Genomic DNA, 12,013 nt, shown 5'->3' on the forward strand with positions numbered 1-12,013 from the left:
CCTACAGCCTTCTACTTGCTCAAATGTCTAAGACTACACTTGGGTCACAGTTCCTGCTCTACAGTTTTAGCTGAAGGTCTAGAGGATTAAATCAGTGAGGAAATAAAATTATCACTTTCTGCATATAATAAAACCATTTTGAGGATTTTGATCGGAAACCATCTTTTTTCCCTTTGGGTAAGTATAAGACAGTGAAACAAATTCAGATTTGAGTATATAATTTTAAGCATAAAATTTTGTAAAAACGGTTGTCTTTCCTTGCTTGACTATAAAAACAGGAACATTTAAGGAAAACAAATTTCTGCTACAGCCTAGCTTCCATTTAGGTTTTGAAACACCAAGATCCTTGCTACAACACCAAGTACTTCCACAGAAAGCTTTTAACAGCTCTCATTTACAAGCATAGAATGCCAGCTACCAAACCCAAATTAAAGAGCATTTGCTGTTCCGACTAATTCAAAAAGATTAAGTAGAAATCCTGCACTAGGAAAGCAAAAATGGAAAAGATTCTTAAAGAAAATTAAGTCAAACAAGCAAATTAGTTTAAGGCTATAAAGGTACAAGACAATCAAACTGAGAAAGTCTTCTTTGCAAAGTTCATTCCGAGGCTGAATGATTATTGACAGGGAAAAAATGTTGGGTTTTTTTAGCACACTAAAGCTGGACAAAACTGCACACTTACTCCAGTTGCTCTTCGTTTCTTTCCAATTCCTTGGCTGTCATTCTGCTCAGTACCAGATGTGCAGCTACTGTCCGTAGCTGCATCTATGCTATTGAACACTCCAAGAACTGAAGCATCATTTGAAGCTGGACGGTTTTCTTCTGAGATTTCTAGCACATTTTGTTTTTCAAGAAGAGGTGTTCTCTTCTCTGGACTGTCCAGGTTTTGTTTTGCAAGGCTTGCAAACTCAGAAGTGGCCTGTAGGCTGTGCCTCCTTCCACTAGTCTCAGTTTTTTCAGACATAAAATGTGACAAAGGAAGAGAAGAGGTTTCCCGTTTCAAGTCAACCTCAATGTCAGCACTTGCCTCATACCCAGATGTTATGTGATGTGAGTGACTAGCAGCAATTATTTGCCTTTGCCCACTTTCTTTTGTTTTGGCTTTTTCACTGAAGAAGCTGTAAGCAGAAGGATTTCTGTCTGTAATGACACTGCTTTCAGAAAAGCTACGTTTTCTGGCTAAGGAAATCCCTTCCCACTGGAATCCTTCCAGAGTAGACAGATCAGATTCTTCACTGAGTTCTAGACCCTCTTGTTCATTTTGAACAAGAGGTACCATTTCTATGCCAAACCTTTAACAAAATAAAAAGAAAAGTAAGTACACATGTAGCAGGCCAGCTAAATCAATAAGAAACCCTCACCCTTCCCCAACTGCACATTACTGCTTTAAGAGATCTGCCAACTCATTACACCGGTATTCTACAGTTTCTATCTCATCTGGCAATGGAATATCTTCTGCGTATCACAAAATTAGATTTAGTGGCTAAGAACTGACAGCACGACTTCCAAATCAGAAATCACGTTACTATAATTATTCCAAACGAGGTTTGGAATAGGTAAATATGACACCTTTTCAAGATGCTTCAAAAACTTCAGATTTAAAGATAGTTTCAAAAGTGAAGTATCTTATAACTGCTTCCCCTAAACACAAACCAAAACTTTCTATTAGATCAAAAGATTAACAGATAAAGAGGGAGTGTTTATTGTGCATGCAGCAATGCAAGCACTGGTTATAGTCTTGAATAAACGAAGGAATAAACAACTGTCATAGCACTGTTCACACCCTGACTGCATTTTTACATTCTTCCACTCAACAGAACTTGAAAAGCTACATTACTGCTGGTGTCCGTGTTCAGATATTTAGCAATGATTACAAGCTGATCAGAAACTTTTCTGAGCAGCAGACTACTATTATGTACCTAAGGATAGATAGCCACAGCAGCAAGCAATCATAAGAACTCAAAATTATTTGTATATACAAAAGATTGTGGCATAGTACGCTTCATTCTGAAGTCTTAGTTTTAGGATTCTGGAATTCATTTCAGATTTGGAGAAAAACAATCTCTTTCCCCTCAAGACACACACTCACACAGAGGCACAGTTAGATCCAAAAGCTACCAACCTTGGCAAACCTTTGCCGAGTTCCTGTTTCTTCTTGGTTACCTGCTGGATGACTTGATCCCAGTTTACATTTCTCCGTGAAGCACTAAGAATCTGCCTAAGGGTGGGTTTAAGCCCTGACTCTTTCTCAGTCTCACTTCTCCGATGGCCACTCACATTCCGAATGCGCCGTGCATTATTGAGATTGGGCTCTGGGAGATGTGTCCCAACTTTGCTCTTCAGACTAATATGTCGTGTCAGGTCTCTTTGCAGAGAGGCAGGGAGGCCAAGTTTGCTCAAATCAGGAAGAAGGGGGCCTAGTGACTGGCTTCCTCCTTTTTGCAGTTCATGATCTGAAGGATTTTCAAAACCTTCCATTTCAAAATGATCATGCGACTTGACACGCTCTTCATCCCCTTCTCCATCCTGTGGGGAGGTTTTCAAATCCCCATGCAAGTGCTCCTGACCGCCTGATGGAGAAACTCTGGATTCCATCTGAAATGCAGAATCTTTTAGATCAGCAGAAGCAATGCTTGAAGCAGCCAGCTTTTCATCATCTTCCTTTTCAGAAGTGACAGGTTTACCTTCTGGAGTGTCACAGGGTAAAGAAGAACTAACAGAAGAATCCAACTTTTCAACTCTTTCTTCTGACTTCTCACTTCCCATTAAATCATCATTACTCCCATCTTCTAAGGAATGTAATCTGAACTTGTCCTTTGGTGATGCTTTCCCACTTTCTTCCTTATTATGGTCACTTCTATCCTTACAAGATCTTAAGGGAGAGTTTTGCAAGGAACAGTTGGACTGATCATTTTTGGGGTTTTGCTCTGCTTCACTTAAGTTTTTAGCAGGCTCTCCAAGATGGCTACCAAGCACATCTTTGTGGTCTTGTAAGCTACCAGCATATTCATCACATAGCTTTGGTGAAAAAGAAGAGAAACTGTTTGTTTCCAAGTTCAGCGCATTCAAATGATTCTGCTCTTCACCACTGGTCGAGGATAATAGAAGCTTGACATTTTTTAAGAGACTGTTTGTGTCTTGCTTTAAGGAAGATAACTTGATATCTGTGATACTAAGAAGAGGGGATTTCAGTGGTGGCATCCTATTACTTTCACCACAATCTTTGTCACACTTTTCACTACTGGAACAGTCTTTCATTACCTTGCAATCAAGGGGATCGGAGGTTACAATAGAAGGGGAGGATGCCTCCCATTTTTTTAATTCTGAAAAGCTGTCATTAGCTTCACAAGTTTTTCCTTTCATTGATGAATCAGCAAGAGGCATAAATACAGAATCCTTTTTATCTGGAGTTTTACAAACATTACCTTCAGACCGTGGTTGCTGCTCTGCAGCTTTTTGTGGTGGGTATGGAGCCCAGCGATACATTTTGTCTCTGGAAGGACTACTACTTTTTCCACTGGCTCTTGAAGTTCTGCTTTCTGGTTGCTTTGACACACCAAAATCCAATGCTCCCTCAGAAGGAAGTTCATTACTAGTAAAATCAAGCAAGTCCCTTTTCTTCTTTTGATCTCGGTATGGCAGAACATCAACGTCTTTCTTCTGCCGCTGCCACCCATATCTTTCCTTATATTTAATTGGCTCTAATGAATACGTATCCCCTGAGCTTCTAAAACTCCAGCCATTTCCACCATGAGGACCAGGTTTCCAGTTTCCTCCATAACTCTTGGAATTCCAGCTAGAAAAATGACCTGTTCCTTCTGAATGCCAAGTAGAATTTCTCTCCCTGGCACTGTGATGCCAATTTGATGCTCCTCCCCGCCCACTTGGATGCCAAACATTTCCAGAATTCCCAAAGTTATGTCGATTTGAAGAGCCTCCTGAAACATTTTGGTGCCACCCAGAGCGTCCCCTTGGGCCACCTGAATGTCTGTTTATATTTGGGTTCCTCTGACAGTGAGAAAATTTGCCTTGTCTAGGACTAATATAGTCATCCTTTTCCCACTTCCAGTCCCTTTGTGATACATTATGATGATGCCATGACGACTGATCATAAGCTTCTCTTTCTTTGTAAGTACCTCTTTCTTCTCGCCTTCTCTGTGATCTCCTATCATCACATTCTAATTCTTGGTTTGCACAGTTTGGTTCAGCTTGCCTATGAAACAATTGAGAAAAGACAAAATTCTGATGCCATTTCACTGAAATCAAACAACACATAAGCCTTATATATTTTATTTGCACTGGGAAGGAAATTTATTTTTTTTTTAATATAAAAAGAAACAGATACTTATGTAGCTACTTTACTGTTCAGGCTTCTGTGGTGCATGACTTTCAAAACCAATGTTATACCTTTACTTAAATACGACATTTCAAAACTGTTCTAACAAGAACAATTGATTTGGTGCAGGGATAGTTCAATAGACTCATTCTTAAATATTTCTGTTTAATTCAGAAAACAATATTCCTTTCTATTTATTAGTTACTGGATTAATAACAAGCAAACAAGAAGGCAGCTTCTTTCTGTAGTTAACCTATGTAATTTGGGTACTTCTGATAGACAAAAAATTCATTAGTAGTGAGACAATTACTTTTCCCAAAGACTACTCTGTTAGTGTTAGATAGCATAGCCAGATTTCACTGATACAAAACAGAAGGAAAGTTAGGCTGGGACAAGCAGTTATTCTACTTATTGGAGAAAACAATTGAGATTACATCTCAGTTTATAAAGCTTAAATCAAAACACAGACGTAAAACATTCATATAAGTTGTTCCTTAGATACAAGGATGTTTTGTCTTGTTTTAACCAACTGCCTCCAGCAATTAGCATGCAACACTAAGTCTGTATGAGCCTCCCCGTAGCACTATCTGCTGCCCTTTGGATACTACTTGTGCTTGGCAACTTACCGTGAACATGTGGTAAATTATCATGTGTATATTTAAAGATAAATGCTACCTTAATACTGACAGCTATTTTCAGGGTCAGCAGCCAAAATGTTTTAAGTATTTATTCTACCAAACAAGGAGCTTTTCCTGAAAGTTTTTCCAAAAACTGATTACAGAAATGTTTCTTTCTAACATTACAGAAAGATGTTCATTCTAGGTCCCTGGACAAGCAAGACAGGAAACCTTCACACTACTGCTCAAAAACAACTGATCTGAGTAAACAGAAAATATATATTGTACCACATTTTAAGTTTTTAACACATTTCAGTTTTGCTAAAAGAAGCACAAACAATTACTCTCCAAAGGGAAACTGCCTACTGCATAAGATAAAGTGAGCTCTGAGACAAGAATTCAAAGAAATAATGTCTATGATACTGTAAGTTCTAGAAGCCAACTCAACTAGATACTGATCTAATGGAAATGATTTTGCTGTATTAGTAACTTAATCCACGCAATTCCCTTCCCCCCACTTCCCAAAAGGCATCTGGTAGAGAGATTTTCTAAGATTTTAGTTGCCTCAGAACACCACCGTACTGACAGCATTACTACTTTACCACAAAAGCAGAAAAAGTGGTCTTATGGCAGTATGACCATCGTGCAGTACAGGGTATGACAGAATGGTGTCAAAATGAAGTAATTTCCACAGATTTGTGCACCTGAAAGTGCTAATTGAAATTTATAGCCACAGGAGGCAAGAGCTTCTTTCAAAAAAAATCATATGCCTCTTTAAAATCATTGCTATGCCATAAATCTATTCAAACATTATATTCCCAACCGAAATACCATATTAGCAAAACACACTTGCAGAGCCACATGGAAGATAAAAGGCAATACTTATTACTCTCTGCAGCCTTCTATTTCATGGTGACCCACTAAAATTATATTTAGCTAACATAAGCAGCAAGATGAAACAGGCAAGAAATTTCACTCAGAATTAGAGGATTTCAGTGCAACATTGATGGAACAATCCAATTAATTCTAAAAAGCAGACAGATTAAAGTTTTATAACAAAGCAAGTTCAGCAACAATTTCTAAAGGGCCAGGTTTGGGGCCCTGCCCCAAACAATATTAGCACTATTGTCACATTTATTAAGCCTTTTAATTACATGTTACCAAACAAAAAAACATTAGGATTCTGAAAACACAAGATTCCACACTGGGGACCTCTTAATTCCATAATGGTAAGTAGTTCTACTCCCTTACTAGTAGCAGATCAAGAGAACAAGAACATTCAGCAGAACCATATTTACACTTTGTAATTACAGTACCCAGAGATGTCTCTTGGATTGTTCTCATAACAAGTACAATGGCTACAGGCAGGTTACATTTCATAAGCACTTAAGCCTTAGAAGCATATCCAAAGTGTGTTAAAAGCAATTCTATGACCTAAGAGGAGAAAGGAACACTCACCGGTTCTTTTCCTTCCTTTGCTTGATTAGTTGAATGAGTTCTTTGTCAAAGTATTCTTCTTCTGCCTCTTCTTTCTCTTCCTCTTTTCTGCCATGGGCATCAACATTGTCTTTGTGCAGCTGGCTGGAGATGTGCTTGGCATATGCTGACAAACCCACCAGTGTTACCCTGCACACCCGGCATTCATGGTTGCTGTCCCTAGGAAGAGAGGCAGAGGGTGGACTTTCAACTTTGCCAACAGGCATGGTAGATATATCTGGTCTTACTTCGTTTCCTCTGAATGAGCTTGTGTTCAAGGGAACTAGGTTTTGCTCAGTATAAATTTAAGTTACTTAGATTCTCTGGCTTTTTCTTTCAAGGCCTAGTTTTTTGATGTTCAGTTTTTAAAAGATTTTTTTCCAACAATCAAGAGGTAAAAGACTTGGTAATAAAGCTGTATTAACTGAGAGGAGGAATTCTTCTTGAATTGTTGTACTCAAAATCTTTTCAGAGGAAACATAGTGAGCGAGGAGGCAGATGGAAGGCTTACAGCCCATCCATCGTGCCAGCTGCACTGGGGAAGCCTGGTGACAACTTCTACATTTAATCCTTGCCTTGAGCCTTCCCCCAGCAAAATTTAGAAAAGGGAGGAGGCAGTACATAGATACAGCCAATCCTGACACAACACAACCTAAACTGGGACAGCTGAGACTGCCGCCTGGAATCTAAAGACTCCAGAGCACAGTGAGTGATGGGAGGGTATCTTCAGTTCACTGTACTTTATTTGGTTGAAGTGTGCATGAGGTCTGCTTTCTACTTTAGAGGACTTATCTTAAAAAATACAGAAATTATTTCAGCGGGAGGAAGTTGACAGCTGTGTCAGGCAAATGGCTTTACTCATGTTTCAGTGAATACTGGACTAAGGTTACAACTTTTTTCACCACTTTTTTTTTCTTAAAAGAAATCCAGATTTCCAAAAATACCTTATTTGTTCTCCTGACAAACCCTTTCAATACTTCACTGTTAAAGGAATACGTTGTTAATAACAAACTAAACCAGGAAAATATTTTCACTAGTTAAGAAAACTGAGAAAAACATGAGAGTATAGTCCACTGCAAATAACCCAGCAGGACCAAGCCAGGACTTACTGCTTGCTTTCACAATGCTTTCTACAATTTTTCCATTTAAACATAAATACTTTTTTTTTTTTTTTTACAGAAAAGTGAAAAATAAAATAAGAAAAAAAATCAAAAGATACACCTTCATTCAAGATACCACGCAAAATCCTTAACTGCTTAATGGAGTGCCAGCAGCTATGCTTTATTTATTCTAGAAATCTGTGGTTTTTCTACGAACATAGTTGAGATATTTAACGAACAGAATCATGCAGGCACAGATAGAGAGTTTTATTTGAAACAGAGTAATTCATAAAAACTACACTTTACATTTGCTTTTTTTGTATGTTGCAGTCTAATTTCAGATTAAACCTTTTGATAAATTTCATTTACAAAGTCAGTAGCTTACAAATGTAGCCTGTTTTCCAGCGAGGGAAATTAATATAAGCTCAGATACTACATATTGGCTATCCCATTAACCCAACAAACATAACCAAATACAAACAGCAAATCTTCCTAATTCTATCAGGAGATTCCTCTGCACACTCATAAGTGGCAAAGCTATGCATTGCCAGTAATTGCCACCTAATTTTTAACTTAGGTCATCACACAAGGCAAACGACAAATAGGAAGCCAGCTTCTCACTGGAAAAGGTGCTCTTTACACATAATTTTCCACTAGAAGCGTCCTTACAACTCAAGAAATATACCTCAGTGGTACTAATTAGGTTTTAGAAAACAATCAAATGCTTCATAAGACCCATGTTTCAGTTCTTCCATTAAACTTTCATCATTCTCATTTATAGACTAACTAAATAAATCCAAAGCCTTACTTTAGACAAAGCTGGTAAATTAGTAACTGGCAAAAAGACAAAACTTGTTTCTATCACTTATAACTTGTGAGCTACTAGTTAGTAAACTGTACCAACTGATAGTCTGGAAAGAAAAAGATTTGAGGTAGAGCAACTAGAACTCCCTGTCCTCGTCTTAATCTATATGAACCTAAAGAAAAAACGAACAGCACTAATCTTTCCTATACGATCAACTGCTATAATCAATGATGAATTGTCTAGGAGCTCAGATTAATTACACTTAAGGGAATTTTTATTTCATTCACTTCTTTCCTCCCCTTATCCTCACTAATATTGGCCAGAACTGGGCACACTCCAGGACACACACTGATCACAACTACAAATGCCCCCACCACACAATCTTAGTTGCTCAACCAGAAGGCCAAAATCAGTTTGAAATAAGCAGGACAAAAGTATTCTCGGTATGAAAACACCCAAGAACTTTATTTACTGGATGTGTACTTCAGATAGCAGACTCAATGTCCCTTGTACAAGACCAATATTTCACTTTCAATTTAAAAAACAAAACAAACACCAAAGCTTTTTACTTGACCCATACTGTATGGAGTAAGACTTCAAGAAGAGCAGAGCCTTAAAACGTTTCCGAAAATTATTCTCCTTTTAAAGTAATCTTAAGGGCTAGAAAAGTGTGAATCAATGCATATGTTTCCTTTACCTCTTCCCTACAGAAGCCCAAAAAGCAGCTTCCAGTTGGGACGTCAAATTTGGAGGTAGTGAGATGTGGATACTATACACCCCATTGGTATTCTCCTCTGTTAAATAGTTCAAACACTCTCACAAGGCTTTTGCTTGGGCACCACATTTTCTACTTGGAACACAAAGGTGTTCCTTGCTTTAGAAGGCTGTAAAACTCCTGAAAGACTTCTACTAAACTTAAATGGGAAGAAGACTGAGAGATACAGGGGAAGAGAACAAGGGTACTGCTGCACAGTGAAAACACTTAAGTTCATTATTAATTTTGAAAACAAACATCTTCCATGCATCCTTATGAAAGAAGTCACCTTAATAGAAAACGTAATGCTGATGAAACAAATTTAATTTCATTTCAGATTTATCGAAATGGAAAACCAACAATTGTCAGATCACTTGTAAGCCACTGTGAACACAATATACAACTTCTAGAACTTACTCTTACCTTCAAGAGTCCAACTTATGAAAATAACTTGGAAGGCCAGAATTAAGATGCCAAAATGTGACAGTTTAAGCTGTCATCACCTTCTGTGGCAAGAATCTCAAAGCCATTGTCAAAAGAAATCCAGAACAGACATGCTGTACGAGCTAGCTGACCAGAAACTCTCAATCAGCATCTAGTGCTGAGGATGATCTGGTTTCTGAGGAACACCTTCCTAGCTGTTCACTAATAGAAAAAAAATCTTTTTCATATCCAACAGGAGAGATATTGAATAGCATGGTGGTTTTGATCCCAGGCATGTTTTCATAATAGGAGTGATGGCAAGGGGAAAAAAAGAGAATGAGGAATGTGAGGAATTTGTCATTTTTATGCCCTCCATCTTTATTACAAAGCAATTTTTATTTGAGAAAATGAAATAGCTTCCAAGAAGCTACTTTTGTACATTTTCTCAGTGTGACACGATGACACCTTTCTTAATCTGGACAAGCTAAAGATTTTCTGAATCCCACTAAAGCAAACTTAATTTCAAGAGGGAAAGATTATTTAACTTTCTTTCCAATATTTTTTAAAAGTTCAATAATCTGCATCACCCCTGCCTAAAGACAGGCTGATGACAGAGATTCTGAAGGCATTAATTCTTTTCCCGGTTCACTAACCCAGACAAATTAATCAAATATTAATTGCATTTATACCAATACCAATATTAAATGGAAAAAGATCAGACAGAGGTTATTTACTGACTGTTAACATACACTTTAAGGTAAGCAGTATATTTTTACTTATTGTCCGGCAATAAGGGTTATTTTCTATTTTACAGAGAGAATTTAAAATGCTAGCAAATATAAACGGGCATACACATATGCTACAGATTTTCTGGAAGTCTTAACCTAAAAACTTATTAGGTTGCCAATTTAGATGAACTACAGCAATACTTAGCAATTATACACAATAGTAGTACAAAATACTGTACAGTGGGCTCAAACAAATGCCTTCAGCTGTGGCACACACGTAATACAAACTTATACTCCAAACATGGACACTTTCCTGCTTTGCATACAAAAAGTTACTGAAGAGAAACAAATTGCAAACCCCCTCTAGTTTTGAAACATCATAAAACAAAACCAGACTAAGAGTTTTACTAGACTTCAACCTGGTCCAACTTAACTACATTGCCATTAGTACCCCATCACCTCCAAAAGTAGAACAGATCACTTCTTAGTCCTTTCAAAGGTGTTTAAAAAAATATTTGCCATTTCCAAATAAAGTTCGTGCTACAAGAGGATTAAAAATTAGTTGGTACGACTTAAATACAGACTATCTGATCTCTTTGGTTACCTCAAAACCTGTACATCTGAAAGCACTTTAAATGCACTGATCACACCATAACTTCATATTTTCATATCACTTCCTCCTTCCAAAGGCTGTAAATAAAACCAAGGAAACCAGAAGGAACATACCATTCACCACAGTTGGGTTCCTTAACCAAACAATTGGACCCTGGACCAGGATGGAAGAGGACAAGGCAGTCACTCAAGCAGATGCAGACCTAACATCCAAGATAACAGTCTTCTCACAGTGGTTAAAAAGATCAACAATTGTTCCTACATCACTGAAAGCTTTTATAAAACATTTTAAAAAGGAAAATAACAGTGTTCATAATTCCTACCAAGAAACCAAGCATAAAACTGCCAAGACCTAAAAAACATGGGGTTTAAATTCTATTTCACTGCAGTCAAGAAATAATGGAGAGCTTTCTTCCACACCACTGTTTGCCTCCTGAGTTTTCAACATTAAGAGAACACATTAGTTGCCAGCTTTATCAGAAAGCATGCAACTAAGTGATGCATAAAAATAAAGTTGTCCAATTCAGCTAGTACAGGAAATAGGACATAAGTTCTTCTGAAGAGCGACATATAAACTGCACAGAGAAGAAGGACGCAAGATTGTTCTCATACCTTCCCTTCAGGTTTTCAAGTTCTCTGTGGTGAAGCATGCTTCTCATGTGTTCTTCCATCTCCTTCAACATGGGGAAAAAGGTAAAATTGGTCAAAACAAACAAAAATGATGTATCATATCTGAAAAGATCACTTTAGAGAACTCTCCTGCCTTGCAGGAACGTGCAATCTATTCCTGTAGGGCTGTAGCAGTTACCATTCCCATTTCTAAGACCATGGAAGCATAGATAGTTACACTCTCAGGAGGTCATACAATGTTACCCTTCCTAAGGAAGGATACACAAGAGCCATTAGAAATCAACAGAAGGGAGGAAAAAAAAACCAAGGTGCAGCTAGCAAAGCTTATTAGGCTGATCTTGGACAAGTTACTGTTGATCACAGGTTTATTAAGTCTAAATGATACAACTCTCAGAGTCACAGTACTAAAACACTTGTTTCTGATGCAATCTGAGCAGTTTCCTTGTATTTGTACTATGACACAGCTGTAATTCCATCATCACATTTCATTCTGCTAGATGCACTTCAGAAACTGACATGTACATAACCTGTC

General features: G+C 37.8%; 1 protein-coding gene across 3 annotated transcripts in view; it reads right to left on the reverse strand.

The window, feature by feature from the left end:
- The window catches only part of ZNF106 (zinc finger protein 106), a 39,356-nt gene that overhangs the window by 16,976 nt on the left and 10,367 nt on the right, over positions 1-12,013 (reverse strand). For all 3 annotated transcript variants that reach the window (XM_054067295.1, XM_054067297.1, XM_054067294.1), the window contains exons 3-6: positions 11,464-11,525; positions 6,412-6,609; positions 2,123-4,213; positions 683-1,292 (exon numbers count right to left, since the gene is read on the reverse strand). In XM_054067295.1, coding sequence (XP_053923270.1) covers positions 683-1,292; positions 2,123-4,213; positions 6,412-6,609; positions 11,464-11,525 — 2,961 coding nt within the window. The remainder of the gene's footprint in view (positions 1-682; positions 1,293-2,122; positions 4,214-6,411; positions 6,610-11,463; positions 11,526-12,013) is intronic.

This window comes from Cuculus canorus, chromosome 5 (assembly GCF_017976375.1).
Source record: "Cuculus canorus isolate bCucCan1 chromosome 5, bCucCan1.pri, whole genome shotgun sequence".
NCBI lineage: Eukaryota > Metazoa > Chordata > Aves > Cuculiformes > Cuculidae > Cuculus > Cuculus canorus.